Below are 26,047 nucleotides of genomic sequence, written 5' to 3' on the forward strand. Positions count from 1 at the left end.
ATCTGAAAACATTAGGAGCAGTTGCAAACTGATTATTCTTTGACTTACTGACATCTTATCACTGATTTCTTTTCCTCTTAACACAGCTTCATATCTGCACCAATTTGTACTACTTTTTAAACTCAAGGACACAAATTGCATTTCACCCCTTTCTAACAAAGGGAAATAATTTAATATAATCTGTAAGAAAACAAAAGGTATAGATATTGAGTGTGCATAATGATATAAAAAACTAAGGGTAAATAGATATGGCATCAGAGGACAATTGTCCTGAGTATAAAAATGGAAACATAGTTCCAACTGTGGACTGGATTGCTGAAATCTCTTGAAGATCACATTGGTGAAAACACTGAGCAATATGAAGTGGCTGATCTTAGCTCTGGTTTTTCTCCACCTGTCAGATGGGCTGGACAGGTGAGTATCCCAGCTATGGTCATGAATGAAATGGAAGTACCATTGTGCATACATCAGGGAATAACTTCTGACCAACATTTCCTGCCTATAATATATCCGCATCTTTCTATGACAAAGAAATTGTAGGTCTGAAAACTTCATAAATGTACTTCTGCTTCCATATATCTTTCCTTGCCTTAAATAATATTATAGCTTATTAGGAGTTTCCAGTACTACAAGAGGAAAAGTGGTGAACAAAGAGGGCACAGAAGAAAGATTGCTGATCTCCTGAGCTCTTCTCATCTTGTGTAGAATCATTCTGAAGAAAAGGAAATCCATTCGGGAGGAGATGAAAGAGAAAGGAGTATTAGAAGAATTTCTGAAGCACCACCATGTTGATCCTGCAACAAAATATCACCTTAATGAATACAATGTTGCTTATGAACCAATCACCAATTACTTAAATGTGAGTACTGTATTTAAACACTATCTTTCTATCTGTTTCTTTCTTTTTTCAGCTCCCTTTCTTGTCTATACTGTCCATCCAGGAGAACTTGCAGGGCTCTGTGACACTAGCATGTTCTTCCTTTCTCTTTCTATTGCATGCCATTAGCCCATTACAAGTGCTATTCATTCAAAACAATTTTAACACTTTTGGCACAGAAGTTATCACTGTAAAATAAGCAAGTTGTTGTTCAGTATTAGAAGTAGCTCATGGCAAAGGATGAGATGGTTAGATAGTGTTATCAATGCAACAAACATGAATTTGAGCGAACTTAGGAGGATGGTGGAAGATAGAAGGGCCTAGTGTTATATGGTCCTCGGGGTTGCGAAGAGTTGGACTCAACTGCGCAACTGAACAACAACAGCAACAACTGTCCTTTTGGGGAGTTGGTTAGCTTAGCTGTTTCATGGGTTGTGGCTTGGTTTTTATGATCTAAATGTTTTCTTAATGTCCTTAAAATTCCAGGGAAATAGTAAAGTTACTGGTTTGGATCCACACTGGTGTTTCAGAACTGCAAGCTCTTGTGTTCAAGGACAATATTGTCCTGCGTCTTCTCTTCCACGGCAGTCTGAAATACTCCAAAAATCCTGTTCCTAGTATGTCAAAGTGGTTGAAATTAAAAGTGGTGTGGAATCTTCTCTCTTATCAAAGTTTTTCATCTGACAGTCATTCTATTTTGGAGAGATCAGTATTGGGACTCCACCACAGAACTTCTTGGTTGTCATGGACACAGGTTCTTCCAATCTATGGGTACCATCTGTGTACTGTAATACTGAGGCCTGTGGTGAGTATTCCACCTTACTGTTTTGAGACTTTTTGAAGTGAATATATGAATAGATTTTGGTTGGAAAAAGCTGAACTTATCTGCCAAACAGTAAGCACAAATGGTTATAATCATATACTGTATGGTATCCCTTACTTTTTCACTTGCATGGGCAAGGTGCTCTTCTTTCCATCTGGGAAGACACTACAAAGGTTTATAGCTATCTATCAATAAATGAATAAACAAAGATATAATGGCATAAAACACTAAGGCTCATTTAAAACATAGGGTTTTTTTTTGAGAAAACAAATGCTGGCATGTTAGATAAATAATATCAAAGTAATGAAAGTGAAACTATGTTATGCGAAAACTTTTGTTCTGCTGACATATCATAAAGGGTCAATCTGCACATAGAAAGAGTAGGAGCAAGTATGCTGGTCCTGCCCTCCCTCACAGCTGAACCTCATTCTTGCCTGCATGCAGGGCTTTTTTTGTAGAAAAAGCCCTGCAGGAACTCATTTGCATATTAGGCCACGCCCCAACACCAAGCCAGCCGGAACTGCGTTCCTGTGCATTCCTGCTCTAAAAAGAAAAAAGCTCTGCCCACATGTATTCATTGCACATGGGCACAGCATCTCCTTGCATACAAGCTTTTTACACAGAGGATCCACCCCTATGGTCAGGAAATGTTTGTTCGCTATCATTCCTTATGATAAGGGCAATGCTTATGAGTGCATAGGTGCTGTGACCTCCCACAACAACTGTGTATAGGAAAGAGTGGCACCAGCACACATGCTCTCCCTCTTCCTTTATGCACGTTAACCTTATATACTGATATGGCCTATGCACAGGCCATAAGTCACATCTGGAGGTGTAGGGGAAGGGTTTTACCAGGAAGATTTTGGGCAGGGTGTTGCTTTACCCTTCCTTACCTCCAATTCTCTCTCCTGCAAATGGTATAGTTTGTTGGCACAATGAAGTTTGATGGTACAATGAAGCTGAAGCTAAGCAGGGTATGGAGATGAGCAGTGCCTTGATGAAGGAATTCCATGGAAAGCCAAGTATGTCACTTTGAGCTCCAAGATAGCATAAAGGCAGGCTATATATGTAATAGATAATAAATAACCTTCTCCCCCCCACACACACACACCATGGCTGTCTTAAATATTTTTTCTCCCAAATAAACTTTGAAACCTCAGGTAACTGGTAGAGCAGATGCAAATGGCCTCAAGGAACATATGCAGGAGAGAATCAGCTGCACAGAAATGCCACCTGGCATACTTGCTGCTCCTTACCTTACTCCCAGAGCCATAGCCAGGTTTTCAATTTTGGTGGGACACATACATGATTTTTGTTTGGGGGAGCGTTAGGGGGCCACCAATAACCCCTCCCCACAACAAAAAAACAAACCAACATCATGCTGCACATTCTTGCCTGTGAGATGGCTTGTGATCCAGCACTTATTCACATGTGGCCAAGGCTGCAATCACCATTCATAATGATATACAAATAAACCTGCTTTTAAGCAAGGCCAGGGAGTGCAGGAATGTTCCACCCCACCTGCCGGAGCCTGGCACCTCCTGCCACCAGTCTCTGCCCACCTGCTGCTGTTGGGGGAGACATACAGGTCTCACCTCCATTCTTCCTGGCTCACCTGCTACCCTCTGGGCCAGTGAGGGGTTTGTCCTCTGGAGAGAGGGGAGGACAGGAGAGAGCCGGGTGTGATGAGTGGTGGGGGCAGAGCCCTGGTCTTGGTGTCTAAGTGGTGGGGCCAGGACCTTGTGGGCCCTGCCATGGCTATGGGGCTGCTTACTCCCAGCACATGTTTGAGTTTTCTTAGCAAATGCTGGCTTGGGAACACACATTTGTTGAGATAACATCTTTCCACCCTATTATTAGCTGTCTCTGCAGCAGAAGAATATAGAACAATAGGTACAAAAACGGAACAGTTAGAAAGCAATGATTTTAAGTTAAATGGCTTTTGGCAAAATGCTGTGCACTAACTCTCAGGTATGATGATGATGATGACGACGACGATGACATTGAATTTATATTCCGCACTCCACTCAAGGTCTCAGAGCGGTTCACAATCTCCTTTATCTTCCTCCCCCACAACAGACACCCTGTGAGGTGGGTGGGGCTGAGAGAGCTCTCCCAGAAGCTGCCCTTTCAAGGACGACCTCTGTGATAGTTATGGCTGACCCAAGGCCATTCCAGCAGCTGCAAGTGGAGGAGTGGGGAATCAAACCCGGCTCTCCCAGATAAGAATCCACACACTTGACCACTATGCCAAACTGGCTCTCATGATATGATTTTCCCCTCTGTAGACTTGAGGTGGGCAGAGACAGAATAGAGTTGTCTTGGAAAATTTTTACTCCATGGATTGTCTACTGTAATTAATACATTATTTGTACATTACTCATCTTCTAAAAACTCAGGGCAATGAACAATCCCATTTCATCCTTCCAGCAGGACTGTGACATTGATTGGGAGGTGATGATTTGCTCAAAGCCTCCTAATGGGCGTTTTCGCACTGACCTTAATCGGCAGCGACGCCCCTCTTCACCGCGCAGGATCTGCGCGGATTTCGCACCAATTGCCGCGGAGCACCTGGAAGAGCCACAAAGTCCCGCGGCTTTTGCGGCGCAAATGGAAACTGGTTTTTGGCGGTTTCCATTTGCGCTGCAAAAGCCGCGGGACTTTGCGGCTCTTCCGGGTGCTCCGCGGCAATTGGTGCGAAATCTGCGCAGATCCTGCGCTGTGAAGAGGGGCGTTGCTGCCGATTAAGGTCAGTGCAAAAACGCCCAATGAATGTCATGGCTAAGCAAATATTTGAACCTTCTTCACCCAGTGCTCTGTTCACATATGGGCTTTCTTATGACGTGGACACAACATAAGGGCATATGGGGGTGATGTCATCATCTCAAAACTCTTAGCTGTAAGGGCACACAATACAAGGGGAGCACTCTGTTCAAGATGCAGCAAAATGAAAGGTTCCTGTGTACATCTCTGTGCAAGATGTATCATTGCTTTTTGAGGTGTTTGACACTTCAGAGTGAAACTTCATCAAACATGTTCCGTCCAATGAGAAGCTCTTGAGGAATGGGCTGGGTCTGTAGTAAAGTCAGACGTATTGTGAACTGAGCTTTGAGAAGAGAATGTATATCACACTCTACCACAGACATCAATCTGTAGTTTTTGTTTTTTCCCTGCCCCAGCTAACCACAACAGATTCAACCCAAGTCAATCTTCAACATACTCGAATGAGGGACAGACCTATACACTGTCTTATGGCAGTGGGAGCTTGACTGTCATGCTAGGCTATGATACACTGCAGGTAAGTGCTTCACGCAGTCACTCTTTAATTGTGCTGCTCTGGAAATCCTCCATCTATGGCTGAGTTAAGAATATTATGAATCCTTGTAGTAAGACAGTTCAAATTCAGAGAACTACTGTGATTTGAAGATAATTGTCAAGTAGAAATAAGACAAAGAACTGAAGTATGCTGCTTGTGCTATTTAGGATCCATGCTAATGAGGCTCAGGCTCACTCAGGATTCCTTCTTTCAAATTAGAGTTGCCAACAATCCAGAGGGGAAAAAGTGTCCTGCCCCTTTTAATAATAGCACTTGGTAAACAACATTGCACTAAATGTAAAGGTAGTCCCCTGTGCAAGCACCAGTTGTTTACTCTGGGGTGACATCGTGATGCGACATTTTCATAGCAGACTTTTTATGGGGTGGTTTGCCAGTCATCTACACTTTACCCCCAGCGAGCTGGGTTAAGCTTCTATTAAAGGGTCAGGACATTTTTCTTTAGGTTGTTGGCAGCCCTACTTCAGGAAGTGGCCCTCTGTGACAGCTTAAAAGTATTGTGAGCTTTGTGGAACATTATTGTTGCTATTACAAAGATATATAAAAGTTAATTATTTGTGTTTCACCACCTTTCTCTCAAGTTTATACACTAAAAATCAGTTTTATGATCACATTCATTCCTTTTGCAGAACAGAATGAAAGCATGCATGCTTATTAAACATCCATAATAAAATGATTATGTTAAATTATATTAAGTAATAATAAGCAAGTGATCTGCAACCAAAGAATTCATTGGTTAAATCACCATAAGAAGTTTAGTGCCATTCACTACCCTATTGCCCCCTTTAGAAGTACTGAGTTACGATGTTGTGATGACTAAGGTAATTACATTCATGAATCTAAAAGCAGCTATTCTAGATCATGTCAGTGGATCCATCTTGTTGAAGATCATGTTTCATACACTGGCCAACCAGATGCTCTCAAAAGGCATTCAAGCAGAGCATGGAGACCCAAGCCTCGTGCTTTTTACCTCCAATACTGATATTTAAAGGGTTACTGACTCTGAATGTGGATATTCCAGTTTATCCTCATAGCTAACAGCTATTGATGGACCTATCCTCCATGAATTATTTTAATCTCCTTTTAATGGGCAGATAGTTCTAAGGCTATTGGGACATAGATACAAGGTTGAGTCTCATTATGAAAATATAAAAAGCAGCACTAATTCAAATTTCCCTACAGCACTAATCAGGACATATGTATGGGTCTCTTGTTAAGACAAGAGCAGAAATTAATCAAAATAAAGTATCTCTCTTCATTACTTTTAAAATGACAGGTATTGCAGGTAATGATATTTCTTGAGTTCTCCATAATAGTTGCCTCCCACAACAAGGAAAATCCATGTTCTTCTCTCTCCCAGGTCCAAAACATTGTTGTTCAAAACCAGGTGTTCGGCCTTAGTGAGGATGAACCTGCCAGTCCCTTCTACTATGCCAATTTTGATGGGATTTTGGGGATGGCTTACCCTGCCATGGCCGTAGGGGGCTACACTGCCATGCAACAGATGTTGAGGCAAGGGCAGCTTTCTGAACCAAACTTCAGCTTCTACTTCTCACGGTAATATATATATCTTTTTTAAAAATGAGGGAATATAATGGCTTAATCTAGAATAAACAAAATTGGGTGGGGCTGTGGTTTAGTGGAAGAGCAACTGCATGGCATGTAGAAGGTCCCAGATTCAGCCCCCAGCATCTCCCATTAAGGAGATCAGATCATGTAGAAGGAGATGTGAAAGACCTCCACCTGAAACTCTGGAGAGATGCTGCCAGTCTAAGTAGACAATACTGACCTTGGTGGACCAATGATCTGATTCAGTATAAGGTTGTTTCATGTGCTCATGTGAATTTTGACAGGTTACTGAAAGTGGTTTTCAGCCTTTCATCTGCTACTGACATGTATGCAGAAAAACTAGAAGGGATATTCTAAATGGGCTTTTGTCAGATTTCTGACTTGATAGATGGTCATCAGGGTTGGTGAACCCACAATATGATCTTAGGCAGTCACCTAGGGTGCAGCCCTGGGGGGGGGTGCTGAATTGGGCACCCCTTGGGAGGGTGGGGACCACCCCCTCCCTCCTGGGCAATTTAAATCATGTAGGAGATGCCCAGGAGCAGCCACTGCTCTTCTTGTGCCTGGGAAAGGACCTGCCAATCAGCTGATTGGTGGGGACTTTAAATTGCCTGGGAGGCCAGTGCCTGCTCCTGGGTGCTCTCCCAATCACAGGTAGTGCTGGCAGAAGCTGCTCATGGGCACCCTCCTGCATGATTTAAATTGTCCGGGAGGGAGGGGGCGGCCCCCACCCTCCCAGCCTAGGGAGCCAACAAGCCTGGCACTGGCCCTGATGGCCATGCAGGAAGGTTGCTTTTCAATTGCACTTGAATCTTCCTGTGCATCACAAATGCATGTGAGCCGGACTTCTGGTTTTGGCAACGTGCGGCTAGAAGCGGTCGGACCAGCGCGTCCAGAGCCGCTTCTAAATCAGTTCGTAGAGGGGTCTCCCCCTAAGGACGACTTGACTCTGGGGCCCAGGAAGGGTTCCAGAAGGCAGGGGGGCTTGAGCGGTAGAACGGGGGTTTCTGCGGAGGCGGCTGCTCCCTGATCCTGCTTGCTCCTAGCCTCATCGCTCCGATCGCCATTTTTAAATGACAAGAGGGTCAGCCACTGACTTCTTTCTTTTTCCTTCTGCATTCTACACTTTGGACCTTAAAATCTTCCAGTATCAAGATAAGTGACATCGATGTTCCTACTATTGTAAGGGTTTTTCCTGTACTATCTTTTGAATGGCGATATCTCTGACAAGCAGGAAAAAGGAGAACCAGGACTGAACCAGATTTCAAGTGGGGCAAAAGACTGAGAAGTGGGGGGGGACTCTCCCTTATTCTTTTCAAAGGCTTGCAAAAGTTTCTGCCTAACCTGGTAATATTGAAAATACCTCCATGAGGAGACCAGACCAATCTTTAGTTATATAAGAGACTTGATGGTGGAACTTAACTGATCTGCTTTAAACCCCCTTTAGAGGAGAAAAATGTTTTGGATTTTGGGAAAGATGCTTGCTTGCAAGTGTATATGGATGTGAAAGACAGCTGGCTTAAAAATACTTTGAAGCTTAAACTGAAGTGCTCTGAATGAATTTATAAGAGTTCTAACTAACTTTTAAAGGCTGGTGGATATTTGATATTGATTTATAAGACATAGCAGGATCTCTGGCTGTAAGAAGAATACTTCTACAAATTTCCAAAGTGGATTTTTATCTATATTTGTTGGATGATATGGATATAACCTTTTAAACTTGTTTTTTATTTTTTCTTTGCCTTCTTTTTATCTGTGGTTGGAAGATTTTTTGACATGGTTTAAATATTTTTTGGCTTAGGATTCCTTTTTTTAATGCAGCCTTCATTCTTTATTCCTTTTTGTATCACCAAATAGGTGAACTTTTTCCTATTTCCTATTATTTATTGCCTTTTTTTGGGGGGGAGTGCATGATTTCCTTTTCTTTTGTTTGGATTATTGGCTTAATTTTTAATTCTGGATCTCACTCTTGGATTACAAATAGGGCATTCAGCGCTGGATTACAAATTTACACCTTGAAGTTTCTGAAATTTGAAGTTATTTGAAAGACGTGATCATTTGGAGTTCAACTGAATCAGCATTGCTAGAGGACTTGTAATAGTGAATTGTTGTTGCAGTGAACTGAATTGTTTTGCCTATTGACTATTTAGTGTGGTTGGCTAAAAAGTTTTGTTTATTATTATTCTTATCATTGTTTTGGCTACCACAAATTGTTGATAGAAGCTAGAAGATTGTTTTCTTTTAAAAACTACTTTATAATAAGGGCATTGCTTGGTGGAGATTAGCTTATCTGTTATAAACAGGAACATAGAGTTTCAAAACAAACGCTGAAGAGGCATTATTGAACTTGTGGCTGTGAGTGTGCTTACTCTAATAAGAATGGAAAATAAAGCTGGGATTAGCTTCAAAGAAACAGTAAAAAAAAAAAAGAAAACAGAGAAGGAAAGCCACTATTTCCTTCACCTAATGCTCCACCTGGGCCAGGAAAATTTATGACCATGCAGGGAGATATGAAAGGAATGCAAAACACCTAAATGACTGCTATAACACAGCTGACTAGTAAAGTAGACAATATTGGTGAACAGATGGCAGAGATTAAACAAGAGCTTTTGGAAAACAGCAGACAGACAGCTGAGACCAACAAAGCTTTAAAAGTACTAGATGGTCAGGTGACAGAAAATATCCAAAAGGTGGAACATCTGGGAAAAGAACAGAATATACACGATTCTAGACTCTTGCAACTGGAAGTAGACAGAGCCGCCTACATGTTGAGGTTTCAAAATATACCAGAAGAGAAAACTGAAGATTTACAGAAAATTTTAAGTGAAGCCTTGGCTGAAATTTTACAGGTGACTCCTCAGAGGATGGAAGAAGAGTTTAATCAAGTTAGATGGGTGCCATTGAGTTATACAAGATGAAACAAATTACCTAGTGAAGTTCGTTTGAGGCTCACAAGAAAGAGGACTAAAGATGACATTTTGAAGCAAGTAAGAGACAGACCTATGATGATAGCTGGAAACATGGTGAAAGTTCTAAGAGAGGTACCTTGGCCAGTGAGACAAAAGAGAAGAGAATATTAAGCGTTAGCAGACTTTTTGAGAGGAAGAGAAATATCCTACATGTGGCTAATGCCAGAAGGCCTTCTTTTTACCTACCAGGAAAACAGATACAGGATTAATTCCATTTTTAAAGCTCAGAATTTTCTGGATAGAGTGAAGGAAAAAGAAGGCAAGGAAAAGAAGGAGGAGGAGGAAGAAGAAAGTTCTGGTGAAGAGAATCCATATGAACCACGGAGATACCACACAAGACAGCATTCCAAAAAAGATAAGAAAGATAATGATAAGCAAAACCCATAAAGGCTTCAATAGTTTCAATTAATGTGAATGGACTCAACTCTCCTGCCAAAAGGAGGAAGACATTTAGATATTTGACAAAAATGGAAATGGACATAATTTGCTTACAAGAAACTCATATTTTAACTAAAGATCAACATCTTTTGAAAAATAAAAAAACTTGGTAATTTATTTACAGCAACAGACATGAACAAGAAGAAAAGGGGAGTGGCAATATATATGTTAGAGACAATTTGGCTGCCTCCCCTGGCCCCTCCAGGAGATGCAAAGAAAAAGAGCTGTCAGTCGGGAGTCTCCTTTGAAGTATACAACTTTATTGATATCAAGAAAGAGGGGAGTCGCTTTTCAACGAGCTCCCTGATTAGTTCCATACATGCCATTTTATCCTTTACTCCCGGCCGATGAGTCCCTCCTCCTTTCCCCATAGGCTGAGGTACTTAGAGGGTACAGGCTACCCGGCACGCCTACTTCACCCCCTCCTTGATATGTACCCCTCCCGTTACATACATTGCATGTGCATTTAAATTTACTTTTCCCCGAGGTGGGGTGTGTCAGTTAATATTCATTACTTGATTACGCCTGCGTACTTGCTGCTGATTAATTTCTATTGCTATCAATCTTACTGTTGCCATGGCTTGTTCAGCCGTGTTATTTCTTTTCGGTTTCTACATTTTAACAATGGCTAATACCCCTGTGCTATGGTTACTAAATGTTTGTACCCGGTTCTGCTCCTTGCACCTTAACAATCACTAAGACATTACATTTGGTTCCTCCTGTTTCAGCTCATTTCATTATTTCACTCCTCTCAATCCCTACTCTTTTTATTTTTACCTGAGCTGAAACATTCTCAAACTTTGCAACCATCAGCTGAGCTTGCCCTTTCTTGGTATGCTTCTTTATTGCTGACTGGCAAGCACTGCTACACACCGGTAAGCAGTGGAGACAACAACAACAGATGATGCTGATTACTACTATGATCATACCGATCTGCAATATGCTCTTGAGCCACCCCCAGCCTGGTAACCAGGAGTTAAGCCAGTTCCAGGGACTTTGTATTCCTTCATAGTTTTCCTTTGAAGTAGTTTGCATTTCTTGTAGGTGCATTTCTATGCTTTTGTTTAAATCACGAAACTGCACATGACATTGTGTTCCTATCACCTTACAGAATCCTCCTTGCTGTGCTAACAAATAGTCTAGGGCCATCCGATGTTGTAGCTGGATTTGACTTAATTCTTCTATCTCAGTTTGCAATCCTCTGATGACCTTCCCTGTTGCATTCACCGTTTTCTCTAGTCTACAGGTCAGACCTATTATGCTTTTACGATTTTCTTGTGCCACTATTCCTGGATAGGCTCCTAATGTTAAAAGACCTGTTATTAATCCTCCCCCTATGCGGCTGCCTGCATCATCTGAGAGCTGATGGCCCACAATTACTTCATCTTTGCAATTTCTTCCTAACTGTCCGTCTCTGGGACCGAGGTGATCTTCCCTTTTTACCCGGGAATGCTTGGGCAACACCTGCACCGGGAATGTTAAGAATCCTATCCCAACACATGCCCCTCTCTTGTACCCAGGGTGATAATTAGTGGCCCATTTATCAAAGAAAAACCACAGGTTGGGATCTTTTATTTTCATCCCTGAACATATACTACCTTTACCTGAATAATCAGCCTGGAACATTGGTATGTCAGGAAAAATATCTCCCAAAGTTGTCTTGCCCCACAGGAGAGTTTTGTTCCCCCGTGTATGATTTCCTGGTTTTGACAACCAGAAGTAGTCTGTGCAAGCGCTGTAGTTACTCAGCTTGCTCATTCTTTCTTGTGCCTGGTTGAAGCCTGGCACTATAGAGTTCCATACCCCACTATGAATGCAACAGAAACTCAAGCCTGGGGTCAACTTGCTGTATCTAAACCACCTTAATCCGGTTTTTCCTATTTTTGAGGGGGAGACAAACAATATTTCACGTTCTGATCATTGAGATAATGCTTGTAAGGACCCTACTACTAATGGGGGGCTCACTTATTAGTCCAGGTAGCAGACTCAGCGTGGCTACTGATGTGGGATGCTCATAAATTAATCTAGAGCTTTTCCATGCTGCTGAAACATATAATGAGCGTGGCAGATTCAGGTATTTCCTCCAGTTCCAGGACATTGGACCTTAGAGATCAGTATTATTAACAGAGGTTTTTGTAAAATCAGATACAATCTTCGACGATAGGGTCCAGCCACCTGTCATTCTGGTAAACCTTAACCTTATATGTGTTACACAATCTCACTTTTGCAACCTACTGCTACTCCAAAGTTCTAATAATGTATCAAACGATATGAATTATATAAAACAATTTTTTTAGAGTCCATTTAACACTTAGAAAACTTAAATTAAAAGTTATTTGTTTGTGATTTTATGCTACCGTTCAACAATTTTATTTATCAGCCATGTAATTCACTGCTGCTGGAGCCTCTTTCACCATGTGTAATACATCCAGCCACTCTCTGCTGTGCCAACTGCTGTTTACGTTGTTAGTGTCACCTGGCAAGGTTCTAACCACTGCTGAGACAACGGCCTTTCCTTTCCAGTCTTGACTAAAACCCAGTCACCCAGTCCATGTTGGTGTAGGGACAGCGTTCGCATCAGCAAGGCTTTTCTGTTGAAGAAAGAAAACAGCACGGACAGTAGCTGATCCAAATAACACATAATAACTCAGCCAGTTATTCCTGACTGAGGCAAACTTTTTAGCATCATTTTGATAGATAGAAGTAGGTATATCAAGGTAGAGTAACTGATAGCCTTCCTCTGCAAGGCAGTACAATCCACTTTTATACACCACACACACAATATAGGTTTTATTTAAAAATTTCCTAAACATACAAATTTCCTATATCCATCTTGGCTTGAACTCCCTAATACTTCCCTTCATACAACCACTTTAACACTTATTTAATTAATGGCTTGGAGAGCCACTGTTTTTCCTTTTACAGTCTCTTACACAAATTATACCTTAAGTTTAACTAAACTTTATAATGCCACTTTTCCCAAAACCCTGTTATTGTTTCTTCTTTAGCTTTTTTTTTTAACTGCCACATTAGTTAGCTTATTCTCTATAACCTTATCCAAAAATTATATCTGATACCTGCACACACATAATTAACTGTTCTGTTCCCTTTGCTTCACCAATCCTTAATTCTTCTGATATTAATTTTATCAGGGGTATTGTAAAAAAAATAGTTGGTGGATTTCATCCAGGAATTGTTATGCAGTTGCACCTATTTTTCAATAGTCAAGGTAGCTAGATGGGGAGAAAGAGATGGTGCCATCAGAAAAGTTCAGGAGCTGCTCTCCTGTGAGCTCCTGCTAAATTCAGGATCTGAATTCCCCACCTTTACTGGTTAGCATTTTCATTTTCTTTTTCCCTACAAAATGTTTAAGAGTTTTATTAACCTAAATAAACTACCCTTTCTCTTTAATAGAGTTTACATTTGAAAACATGAAGTACAGGTTTGGCCAGACCATCCCAAATTAATTATTCCTGCCATTTGTTCCCCCTTGTTCCCTTTATATCGTTGCACCTTTTCTCCTCTACTGCTTGGAAAGAACCAGCACTTCCCTGGAGTAGAGGAACATCTTTTAGATTTGGTTAGCTTTTTGATCTGGAGGTTTTGTAAATTTTACATTATCATGTTTCTCCATTCCTTGTTCTTTAAAAGTCTCCAGATTTCAAATATAAAGTTAGTTTTACATTTTAGAAATCTGGAATTTGTCATAACTAGCATTATTCTGTTTTATTGCTTATAAACTACTATTAAAAGTATTTCTCAACAAAAGTTCTTTCTCTAGGCAGCACACAAGTTTGCCATTCTCACCCCACTGCATCTAGAAGGCTGGAGAGATCTGCCCTGCCTACCTTTGGATTAGAAATCTCTAAATTCACATCATTAAAACTTTGAGTCTGCTTAAGAGAATGTTATTACCTCTGGGGGTCCAATTCAGATATCTCACTTTTTATTCCACAACTTCTGATATAATAGTGCATTTTTTAATAGCGCATGATTTTAACCCTACCAATGTTCCTTTTAAGCTGCCAAGTACTGGCAGTTGTGCTCTGGGACTACTTTTACAAAAAGTGTGAGCTGAAGGCTAGAAGTCCATGAGCCTGCCCATGCCAATTCATCTTAAAGGGAACATTGGCCCTCACCCTTTTAGGGTTAAAGCATTATGTTCTTTATAACCAATGACATAAACATTGCACTTTCTTCTCCCACTAATTGTGCTTCAACAACTTCCTTGTTTATTTACAGAACATTGATAAAAACCAGGTTTAAAAGCCGTAAATGCTTAAAATTAAAAACTTAACAAAACTGGAAACAACCGGCTTTTGAAAGAGTAACATTAGGGGAAAAATAATTTATCTACAACTGTCCTTTTACTTTATAAAAACTTTTTTTTAAAAAAACTCTCATCTTACATTCATTCTGAATACTTAACTCTGCTTTGTTTTAAGGCAAACCTCTGTTCAGCAAGAAAAAAAATCCTTGGAGAAAGAACCTGCTTTCTCCATTTTAGCTACATATTGTATTGTTTCCTAACATTCCAAAAGGAGGGGCTAGGACTTGGAGGATGCCAGTCTCCTGGCAGGAGAAAGGCTCAAAGTTTGGTCTATAAAAGGTTTTGCCAAACAATGTACAAGGAAAGCAACTGAATCTGTTTTAGCTACTCAAAATATGTACACCAAAATAAACTCTTAACTCTCATTACCACTTTAAAAGAAAGAAATCCTTCCCAATACTTTCAGCTATTTTAACCTTCTGTGCCACAGTTATCCTGCTAAAGTCCAACCATGAAAGCAAACTTTATTTTAACACTTTACTACCTTCCAACACTTTTAATCTCTGACTATACAGACAGCACTCTCTTTATAATGTATTTCTTTATAATGTTCCAACAACATTTCCAAATTAGTTTACTTATGCAAGACAGAACTTAACACTTTTCACTAAGTGTAAAGATATGTCACTTCTTTACAAATACCAAATACTAACAAGAACAAAAGAAGGGAAAAGAAAGGAAAAGGAAAAAATATTCCAACAGAGTGGGGGGGGGGTTTGACCAGTTCTCTCCCCTCTCTGTTTCCCAACACTCATTACTATAAATACTTTCTTTACTACAAGAGGATTATCTGACAAAGATCACCCAATAACCATGTCCAGGTTGAAGTTCCTGGAATACTTTAAGAATGCAGCTGCAATCTAGAGAAATTGCAGGATGTCTCCTGGCTACACCTGGAGACTGGTATCCAGACTTGAACATGAACATATGAAGCTGCCTTATACTGAATCAGACCCTTGGTCCATCAAAGTCAGTATTGTCTACTCAGACTGGCAGTGGCTCTCCAGGGTCTCAAGCTGAGGCTTTTCACACCTATTTGCCTGGACCCTTTTTGGAGATGCCAGGGATTGAACCTGGGACCTTCTGCTTCCAAGCAGATGCTCTACCACTGAGCCACTGTCCCTCCCCAAGAGACTTTAGCCAAGAGAGTTCCCCTTGGTGTGGCAACACTAAAAGCAACCATTTCTTTTTGTTTTTCCCTTTTAAATTTCATCATGCAGACCAGTGATCCTGGTTGAGGCATCCATGCCCCCACATAACTGGATTCCTCATTTCAAGGCCTCCTTTCATTAATATAAATGTTTAACAGCTGTCTCACTGTTTCATCAAAGCTACCAAAGGGAGGCCAAATAAATTCCAGCAACCTATACTTTGGCCACACAAAAACAGAGAAGTTCACCATCTTCTCATTATTCAAACAGTCAAAGACTATCCTTCTAGCTTCTTTAGCATCAGTGCTAAATGACTGTCTGTCTGTATCTGGGGGATTCCCTAAACCTCCCCAGATCCGTTACCCTCTTTAAACTGAGAACTTCTATTTCCCATTTGCCGCGGTCTTACCTTAACTAGACGGGACGTCCCGATTCCCAAGTTTGTGCGAGCTCGTCTTTCTGGCAGGCCCCTCCTGCCTGGCAGGCCCCTCCTGCCTGGAGCGTCACCGACTGACTGCTATCTACAGTGTCACGGGTCTTGAGCTGTCTCCAATCCCAGCCAACGGAGATCCAATGGGTCGTGAAATACTCACGAGGTGCACCTTCCCAATTGGAGTTCGCTGAGTGGGCTGGCGACAGGTCACGTGATCCCGGACGAGAGCCCCCAATTGTTAGAGACAATTTGGCTGCCTCCCCTGGCCCCTCCAGGAGATGCAAAGAAAAAGAGCTGTCAGTCGGGAGTCTCCTTTGAAGTATACAACTTTATTGATATCAAGAAAGAGGGGAGTCGCTTTTCAACGAGCTCCCTGATTAGTTCCATACATGCCATTTTATCCTTTACTCCCGGCCGATGAGTCCCTCCTCCTTTCCCCATAGGCTGAGGTACTTAGAGGGTACAGGCTACCCGGCATGCCTACTTCACCCCCTCCTTGATATGTACCCCTCCCGTTATATACATTGCATGTGCATTTAAATTTACTTTTCCCCGAGGTGGGGTGTGTCAGTTAATATTCATTACTTGATTACGCCTGCGTACTTGCTGCTGATTAATTTCTATTGCTATCAATCTTACTGTTGCCATGGCTTGTTCAGCCGTGTTATTTCTTTTCGGTTTCTGCATTTTAACAATGGCTAATACCCCTGTGCTATGGTTACTAAATGTTTGTACCCGGTTCTGCTCCTTGCACCTTAACAATCACTAAGACATTACATTTGGTTCCTCCTGTTTCAGCTCATTTCATTATTTCACTCCTCTCATATATTAAAGACAAATTTAACCCACAATTGCAGTATGCTTCTGAAGATGGAAGAATTCTATTAGTGGAAATTACAGTGGATAATAAAAAAAATTTACTTGCAAATATCTATGCCCCAAATGATCATCAAGAGAATTTTTTTCAAGATTTATCAAATTCGGAGTATGTAGAATATTGCCTAATAGAAGATTTCAATGCAGTTTCTGATAGACAACTGGACAAAAAAATGCACAAACAGATGAAAAGTAAAGGTCTTCAGTTGCCAATAAGTTTTTGGAAATTATCAGAAGAAATGAACTTGGTTGATGTATGGAGAACAAGATATCCTAACTCCAAAGACTTTACTTACTATTCTTCTAGTCACCAAACTTGGTCAAGAATTGATATGTGTTGACTTTCTGCAAGCTTGATTAATGACTTAGTTGACACAGAAATTCAAACAAGAGTTATTTCAGACCATAGCCTTGTAATGATAAAACTCAAAGGTTCATGGATGAGAAGATCATGGAGGCTAAATATTTCAATTTTGAAAGATAAAGACTTTCTTAAAGAATCTAAGGTCGAAATGGAATCTTCTTTCAAACAGAACATAACACAAGAGGTAAAGATACAAGTAGTTTGAGACACTGCTAAAGCTTATTATAGGGGCCTTGCAATTAGATATAGCATCAAGAAAAAGAAAGAAAGAATTGAAAATTTTCAAAACTTAATGTCACAAGCTGGAAAAGCTGAAAAGAATCTTAAAAAACAGCCAACAAAACATGAATTGCAAAAAAAGGTGAAAGAAATGCAACACAAATTGAATTTGATTCTTATGGAGGAGATGGAGATTAAATTGAGGTATGTAGACAAAATTTTTTTGAAAATGCCAACAAGCCTGAAAGATGGTTGGCTTATAGGATGAGAAAAGAAAAGGCCAAAAGAATAATTACGACACTGAAAGATGAGAACAATAAAGGGAAAACTCAAAAGCAAGAAATATGCCAAACTGTGGAACAGTTCTATAAAAAATTATATGAAGTTAAGCAAGTTCATAAAATAGATTTAGAAGAATATATCAACCAAAATAATCTCAATAAATTTACAGAAGAACAACTAAAAACTTTAAATGAGCCAATAACAATAAGGGACCTTGGAGATGCAATGGCATCTCAAAAGAATGGTAAAACTCCAGGTCCAGATGGATTACCTGCAGAATTCTACAAAGCTTATGAAGAGTTTTTACTCTTACCATTTAAGTGTCTTATTGAAAAGATTCAAGAGGAAGACTAAATACCAGTTTCATGGCAAGAAGCTACAATATCTTTGATTCCAAAAAAAAAAATAATGATTTGAACGATATTAAAAACTATCGTCCAATTTCCCTCTTAAATGTGGATTATAAAATTTTTGCTGCAATATTGGCACAATGTTTGAAGAAAGTTCTACAGTCTATAATACATTATGATCAAGCAGGGTTCCTTCCTAGAAGATATTTGAAAGATAATGTCAGAACAGTTTGTAATATCTTGGAATATTATGAAACTTATCCAGAGAAACAACTGGCTTTAATTTGTTTAGATGCTGAGAAGGCCTTCAATAATGTCCATTGGCACTTTATGCTACAGCAACTGAAAGGCATGGAATGTGGTGAAAACTTGAGAGCAGTAGAAGCAATATATTCTTCACAAAATGCAAGGGTGACAGTACCCTTACTCTTTCTGAAACCAATAGAACTCTTTAAAATTGACAAATGAGCCTAAACTAGTGCTCCTTGGTTCCATTTTTGAGGATATGATCCTTGGAGTTGATGTATTTTATTTAGGTTTTATTTATAGTCCACCTGTGGAAGTTCAAGGCAAATTACACAGTGTAAAACACAGTCAACAGGATGGAACATCCAATGAACTGTACAACAGAGTTGGATGATAAAAATCTGAAAACAAACAGAAGTCTAAAAAAATTTGGTCTCAGAGAATGTGAGTTGTTATGTACTTTGAAATAAATTGTGCTTGATATGCTTATTTTGTTCTCTTTAACTATCTTCTGCTTTCTGCTCTCCTTTTAGACTTCCTCTGGTGTTCTCTGCTCTCATATCCACACATATAAACCTTCAGTAGGTTTATGAATGATGATGAAAGATGAATAGCTAACCTCGTTGTTTTGACTTTCTTTATCCAGTCAACCAACTGTTCAGTATGGAGGGGAATTGATCTTGGGAGGTGTTGATACTCAGCTCTTCTCTGGGCAGATTTCCTGGGCACCTGTCACCCGCGAGGTTTACTGGCAGATTGGCATTGAGGAGTAAGTGAAAGTCACAATTCTCATTCTCTCTGTGCTTTGACTATTAGTTGGTATGTCACTTTCCAAATGATAAAAAGGGCTTTTCTGTAGACGGGTATAGCATTATTCCTTTGTGACATTTTAAAGTGGGGGTTGAAGGGAGACAACTAGTCTGCTTGGATACTGGAAAGGAAGACTATATCATTTTCAAGGTGCTAAAGGTGAGATCCAGCTAATGCTAGCCACTCTTAAATCCTGTTAATTTCAATAACAGTTTTAAGCATGTGTTGGATTTTGCTCCCAACAACAACAATAATAATTCAGACTTAAACTGCTTTAAAAGAATTAAAGTAAGGGAAACTCAAGAACAAAAGAAGAAAAGCAAACCTTAGGAAGAAATATCAGTTAGATATAAAAACACTAGCCCAAGTTGCAGAAGAAATCAAAGAATTGTTGCAATATCCAGTAAGATTAAAAGGTTCAACAGTAGGATCTAGCAATACAGATAAAACTTCCAGTTCCAGACTAACCAAAGACAGTTCTACAATATCACTAGAGGGAGATGAAAAAGTAGAAGTAAAACCAGACAAAGAAAATACTGCAGCCTTCTGGAAAGAACTCTAGGACAAAGACTCAAAAGAATACAATATAAAAAGCCACCTGGATCACAGATGTGGAAAACAAACTGAAAGGAAAGCAAATGGAGGAATTTACAATAACCTTGGAAAGCCTTTGAAAACAATTGAAGAAAGTGAAAAACTGGACAGCACCTGGAAGAAGAAGAAGAAGAGAAGGAGGAGGAGATTGGATTTATACCCCACCCTTCAGTACCCAAAGGAGTCTCAGAGTGGCTTATAATCTCCGTTCCCTTCCCCTCCCCACAACAGACACTCTGTGAGGTTAGATTTGGTTGAAAGAGCTCTTGAAAAACTGCTCTTGACAGAACATCCTGAGAATTATGACTGACCCAAGGTCCAGCGGAATCAAATCTGGTTCTCCCAGATAAGAGTCTGCACACTTAACCACTACACCAAGCTGGCTCTGAAGTCCATGAAGTCGATGGCCATTAGCTTGAAAAACTGACAGGTTTTCATCCATGATTGGTGCAATAGCTTAATGATGCACTCTGTTCCAAAGCTGTAGAAGATGATATAACAACTGGAGGAACATTTCTTATTCTAAAGAACAAAGATAAAGGAGCAGTGCTAATCAACTTCACCCCAGTACCTGCCTCTCAACAGCTTTTAAACTACTGACAGAAATTGTAGCCAATTCTATTCAAGAATATCTATGGCTCAATTCAATTTTACCACAAAAACAAAAAAAAAATCTCCCAAAAATCTTAAGGCATTGATTGATAAAATACTCTTACAAAATTGTAAATGGTGGGAAAACAACCTGAATGTTGCTGGGATTGATCACAAGAATTCGTCTGACTAGTTTCCCTATACATAGATACTGGAAACACTAGAAATGACAGTCATCAGCAAAACTAACAATTGTTTATAAAAAAATGATGTGAGTAAATAGAACACCATGTTAATAGTGAATGGAGAATGTTACACTGTGAGTCACCCCTGTGGGAATGCTGTGCTGCACCTTTGCATATTCCCCTGGTGGGACACTTCTCAGGCCTCAGAAATAGCCAGGGAGGGGTTCTTGCCTGCTTCCAGCTGGTAAGCTTTGCTGTTAACCCAAACCTCCAGCCCTTCTCCTCCTTGGCCTGTTCCTCAGAGTCTCCTTTTATGTTCCTTTCCCTGTATAACCTCCACACCTTCTTCCATCTTCCTTCTGGCCTCCTTGGGCTCCCTGTCAGCTACCACCACTTCTACCTTTTCCTCCCCACCCATGGCTTTGTCTGCCAGTGCCTGCCATTGCTCACTGCCTTCTGGAGCTTTGGGTGAGTTTGCTGGGTGGGGGCTGGTCCTAGTAGGGTTGTGATGTTTGGGGCCACCAGACTGTCTGAGCAGGGGGTGAGGCTGCAGCCCTGGGCAGAGAAGAAATTAGTATTAATATCAAATGAGGACTCTTCCAAGGAGATTTGCTATCACCATTGCTCTTTGACATTTGCCTAGTACCACCCACCATCATTCTCAACTGCACAGGCCTAGAATACCAGCTTTCAAAGTCAGGCCTCCAAAATTTCACACTTATTTTATATGGATGACATGAAAATGTATGGAAAATCATAATTAGAAATTGATTCTTTACTAAACACAGTTCAAATACAGTTCAAATATTCAGCAAAGACATAGCAGTGGAATTTAGTCTTGACAAATGTGGACCATTAGCACTGACTAGAGAAAAGGTAATTAAACAGGATGTCAGACAACAACAACTTCAAAACATTGGGCTTTGAAGAAAACTACAGATATCTTGGAATTCTGGAAGATGACAGCATCAAACATACCCTTGCTAAGAAAAATGCAACCAAAGAGTACTACTGAAGAGTTTAATTGTAATTTAATTTAATTTTTAGATTTATTTAATTTTTAGATTTATTTAATTTTTAGATTTATTTCCCGTCCTATCCTGCAAGCGGGCTCAGGGCGGCTTACAGCAATAACACAACAGAGTTAAAATAATATCATAAAAACAGACATTACAAAACAGGAACAGCACAGACATAGGTGGTAAACAGCATGTGGCTGATGGCTAACAACATAGCATAGCACCATAATGAGGAAATGCTGGGGGAAGTGATGACTTTCAAGGACACCTGCTGGATTAATTAAAAACCTGGTGGAAGAGCTCCATTTTACAGGCTCTGCAAAACCTTGATAAGTTCTGCAGGGCCCGGATCTCCAGCAGGAGCTCATTCCACTAGGTAGGACTGAAAAGACCCTGGCCCTCATTGAAGTCAGCCTGGTATCCTTAGGACCAGGGAATAGATAGGTAGGTAGGTAGGTAGATAGATAGATAGATAGATAGATAGATAGATAGATAGATAGATAGATAGATAGATAGATAGATAGATAGATAGATAGATAGATAATTTTATTTATATCCCGCCCTCCCCGCCGGAGCAGGCTCAGGGCGGCTAACAACATCATTCAATTTCCCTTATACAAAAGACAAGGTTACATTAACATTAAACATTAAAAATTCTGATAAGTTTAAAATCACTTAATTAAGTTGATAAAAGTGCTAATGCTAATTGTGCTTTTATAATGGCGGTAATCATTAGCAATTTCTTTCTTTGTCAGCGAAAGCCAGTCGGAAGAGGAAGGTCTTGCAGGCCCTGCGGAATTGTTCAAGGTCCCGCAGGGCCCGCATTTCCTCTGGAAGTTGGTTCCATAGGTTCGGGGCTGCAGAGGAGAAGGCCCGGTTACGGGTGCATTGCAGCTTCACCTCTTTCGGTCCGGGGGTGGTCAACAAGTTTTTTCCAGCTGACCTCAGTGCTCTCTGGGGTTCGTATGGGGAGAGACGGTCCCTAAGGTAGACAGGTCCTCGACCATATAGGGCTTTAAAGGTAATGACCAGCACTTTGTAACGAATCCGGTATGTAACTGGCAGCCAGTGCAGCTCGCGCAGCCCAGGCTGTATGTGCTCCCATTTAGGGAGCCCCAACAACAGTCTGGCCGCTGCGTTCTGCACCAGCTGCAGCTTCCGGGTTCGGTACAGAGGCAGCCCCATGTAGAGGGCATTACAGTAATCCAGTCTCGAGGTGACCGTTGCGTGAAGTACCGTTGCCAGGTCTTGGCGCTCTAGGAAGGGAGCCAACTGCCTTGCCCGCCTCAGGTGAAAAAAGGCTGACTTGGAAGTGGCTGCAATCTGGGCCTCCATTGATAAAGAAGGCTCCAGTAAAACTCCCAGACTCCTAACCCGGTGCGTCGCTTTCAGCGGCGCCCCGTCGAAGACCGGGAGAGGTATTTCCCCTTCCCGGGCGCCCCGACCCAGACAAAGGACTTCTGTCTTCGCTGGATTCAATTTCAGCCCGCTCCCCCTCAACCACATTGCCATATCCTGCAAGGCCCGGTCTAAATTTTCAGGGACGCAGATGTTGAGCAGCAGCAGACCTCAGAGCCCAGGGAGAAGCGATTCCGAAGATATGCAGGCCCCTGGCCATAAAGGGCCTTAAAGGTAAGGACCAATACCTTGAACTGGATCCAGTACTTGAGAGGTAGCCAGTGTAGTTCACGCAGCACTGGATGCATCCGCGCCCGCATAGGACTTGATGCCAATAACTGGGCTGCTGCATTGTGCACCTACTAGAGTTGCTGGAGCAGGGTCAAGGGAAGTTCCACACAGAGAGAGTGACAATAGTCTAATCTGGAGGTGACCATTGCATGAATCACTATGGCTAGATCATGGGAGGTAAGGTAAGGGACCAATTGTCGGGCCTGCCTCAGATGAAAAAAGTCAAAAAGATATTGCGAACAAAATTAAATAGAGGCAACATGGTAAAGGCAGGAGGGCTGTGGGCAGTCCCAGTTCCAAGATACATAGCTGGCATTATGGGTTGGAAACAACCAGAATTAGAAATAATAGATTGCAAAACTTTCAAGATAATGATGATGCATCACTCACTGCACCCTAGAAGTGATGTTGATCATCTTTTCTTACTAAAGAAGTTAGGTGGAAGAGGTCTCCTGAAAATTAAACAACCAGGTGAAGGGGGAAAAAAACAAGCATTGAATGACTACACCAAGAAAAGCAAAGAGAAGCTTTGAGTTAAAGTATACAAGGCAGACTTATTTAAAATTACAGAAACCAAAGACGATTACAAAAAAGATTGCAATCAAAACTCACTCTGACAACTAGAAGGAAAAGTACTTGCGTGGGCAATATCGGAAAGATATAGAGAATAAAGTTGATAATGAAAACACTTGGAAGTGGCTCCAAAATGGACACCTGAAGAAAGAAACAGGCGGACTCATCCTAGCTGCGCAAGAGCAGGCACTAAAAACGATAAGTATGAAAGCCAAGGTTCAGAATACCAGTAATGACAGTAAATGTTGACTTTGCAAGACGAAGGATGAAACAGTGGACAACATGGTCAGTGTCCACAGTAAAGTTGCCTAAACATATAAAGAATATCACAATAGAGTTGCAGCTATGTTGCACTGGATTGCAAGAAGTATTGACTTACCATGCCAATTGAGATCAAAGCCTGGGGGACCTATTACAGTTCCACGGAGCCTGTAAAATGGAGCTGTTCTGTCAGGCCTTTGGTTGAGGCGATGGGTGGCTCATTATACCGGCTACCCCTGCTCTAACCAGCCCCTTTTCCTACTAGCCTAAGTTATTCATCATACTAACTTCCACCATAGGCTAGGGGCTATGTCCAGTTATTAACATGGTGACCCTTTCCAGAGTTATATACAGTTATATCCCTCAGGTCTGATGTATTACTTACTCACCATCAGGTAGATTAGTTGTGTTTTTAGATTTTAACTGAAACTATATGCAGCCCTGTAGCCAGGATTTGAAGAATTGGGGGGCCCTGATTTTTTTTCAGGGGGCACATAGTGGCCCCAACCTCCATGGCCTTCTCTCCTACCACTGCTGAGGAGGAAAGCTGCCAGCTTGCTGCCATACAGCCTCCTCCCTCCTCACAGCTGCCCCAAGGTGATCCCTTTCCACCCCTCTTCCAGCAGCTCTGGTGGGGAGCCACTCAGAGGTTTAGCTACGTGCCGCATGGTCTCCTGCCCTTACCTGTAGCATGATCCAGCTAGGCAAGCCCGGTGAGACAAGGGGTGGTGGTGGAAGGCGCCACCAAGTCACAACTGACTTCTGGGGCTACAAGACCTCCAATTCGGATTTATTCCTGTCGGAGGGCGAGCCGAGGCTGGCCAAGCGCAGCTCCCACCCTCGCTTGGGTGGCCAGCGAGACCGGGCCAGAAAACCCCTGCAGGCGAACATCACCTCTCCACTGATCCCCAGCCCAGGACTGCAGCCGGGACCTCCACTTGTGTGCGCCAGCCTACCCTACCCTGCCCTGTCTGCAATGGAGCCATCCGCCCCCTACCCCTGCCAACCCACTTGAGGGCCAGAATGGCCTCTTCTTGCAGGCGCCCTCTAGCCCAACGTCAGCCCAATGTGGAGTTTCACTTTCAGTCCTGGGCGCTGAAAGCGCCCCGTTGTTTCTGCTTGCTGGGGGGTCAGAGATTTCTTCCAGCCCCTAAGCAAGCAGAAGCAATGGGGAGCTTAACTTTCAGTCCTGAGCACTTTCAGTGCTCCGTTGTTTCTGCTTGCTGAGGGGTCAGAGATTTCTTCCAGCCCCTAAGCAAACAGAAGCAACTTTGAGCTTAACTTTCAGTCCTGGGCTCCGAAGGTGCCCCATTGTTTCTGCTTGCTGAGGGGTCAGAGATTTCTTCCATCCCCTAAGCAAGCAGAAGCAACTTTGAACTTAACTTTCAGTTCTGGGCACTGAAAGTGCCCCCTTGTTTCTGCTTGCTGAGGGGTCAGAGATTTCTTCCAGCCCCTAAGCAAGCAGAAGCAACTTTGGACTTAACTTTCAGTTCTGGGCACTGAAAGTGCCCCCTTGTTTCTGCTTGCTGAGGGGTCAGAGATTTCTTCCAGCCCCTAAGCAAGCAGAAGCAACGGGGAGCTTAACTTTCAGTCCTGAGCACTTTCAGTGCTCCATTGTTTCTGCTTGCTGAGGGGTCAGAGATTTCTTCCAGCCCCTAAGCAAGCAGAAGCAACTTTGAGCTTAACTTTCAGTCCTGGGCTCCGAAGGTGCCCCATTGTTTCTGCTTGCTGAGGGGTCAGAGATTTCTTCCATCCCCTAAGCAAGCAGAAGCAACTTTGAACTTAACTTTCAGTTCTGGGCACTGAAAGTGCCCCCTTGTTTCTGCTTGCTGAGGGGTCAGAGATTTCTTCCAGCCCCTAAGCAAGCAGAAGCAACGGGGAGCTTAACTTTCAGTCCTGAGCACTTTCAGTGCTCCATTGTTTCTGCTTGCTGAGGGGTCAGAGATTTCTTCCAGCCCCTAAGCAAGCAGAAGCAACTTTGAGCTTAACTTTCAGTCCTGGGCTCCGAAGGTGCCCCATTGTTTCTGCTTGCTGAGGGGTCAGAGATTTCTTCCATCCCCTAAG

General features: G+C 41.7%; 1 protein-coding gene across 1 annotated transcript in view; it reads left to right on the forward strand.

Annotated features, from left to right (window-relative positions):
* The first annotated feature begins 279 nt into the window (after window positions 1-279).
* LOC132566418 (pepsin B-like) overlaps window positions 280-26,047 on the forward strand; it is a 30,689-nt gene continuing 4,921 nt past the window's right edge. Inside the window, exons 1-6 of the mRNA XM_060231430.1 lie at window positions 280-414; window positions 706-859; window positions 1,565-1,682; window positions 4,880-4,998; window positions 6,395-6,591; window positions 18,908-19,030. Of these exons, the coding sequence (XP_060087413.1) occupies window positions 359-414; window positions 706-859; window positions 1,565-1,682; window positions 4,880-4,998; window positions 6,395-6,591; window positions 18,908-19,030 (767 nt within the window). The 5' untranslated portion in view covers window positions 280-358. The remainder of the gene's footprint in view (window positions 415-705; window positions 860-1,564; window positions 1,683-4,879; window positions 4,999-6,394; window positions 6,592-18,907; window positions 19,031-26,047) is intronic.

The sequence above is a fragment of the Heteronotia binoei genome, chromosome 2 (genome assembly GCF_032191835.1).
Source record: "Heteronotia binoei isolate CCM8104 ecotype False Entrance Well chromosome 2, APGP_CSIRO_Hbin_v1, whole genome shotgun sequence".
NCBI classification, from domain to species: domain Eukaryota; kingdom Metazoa; phylum Chordata; class Lepidosauria; order Squamata; family Gekkonidae; genus Heteronotia; species Heteronotia binoei.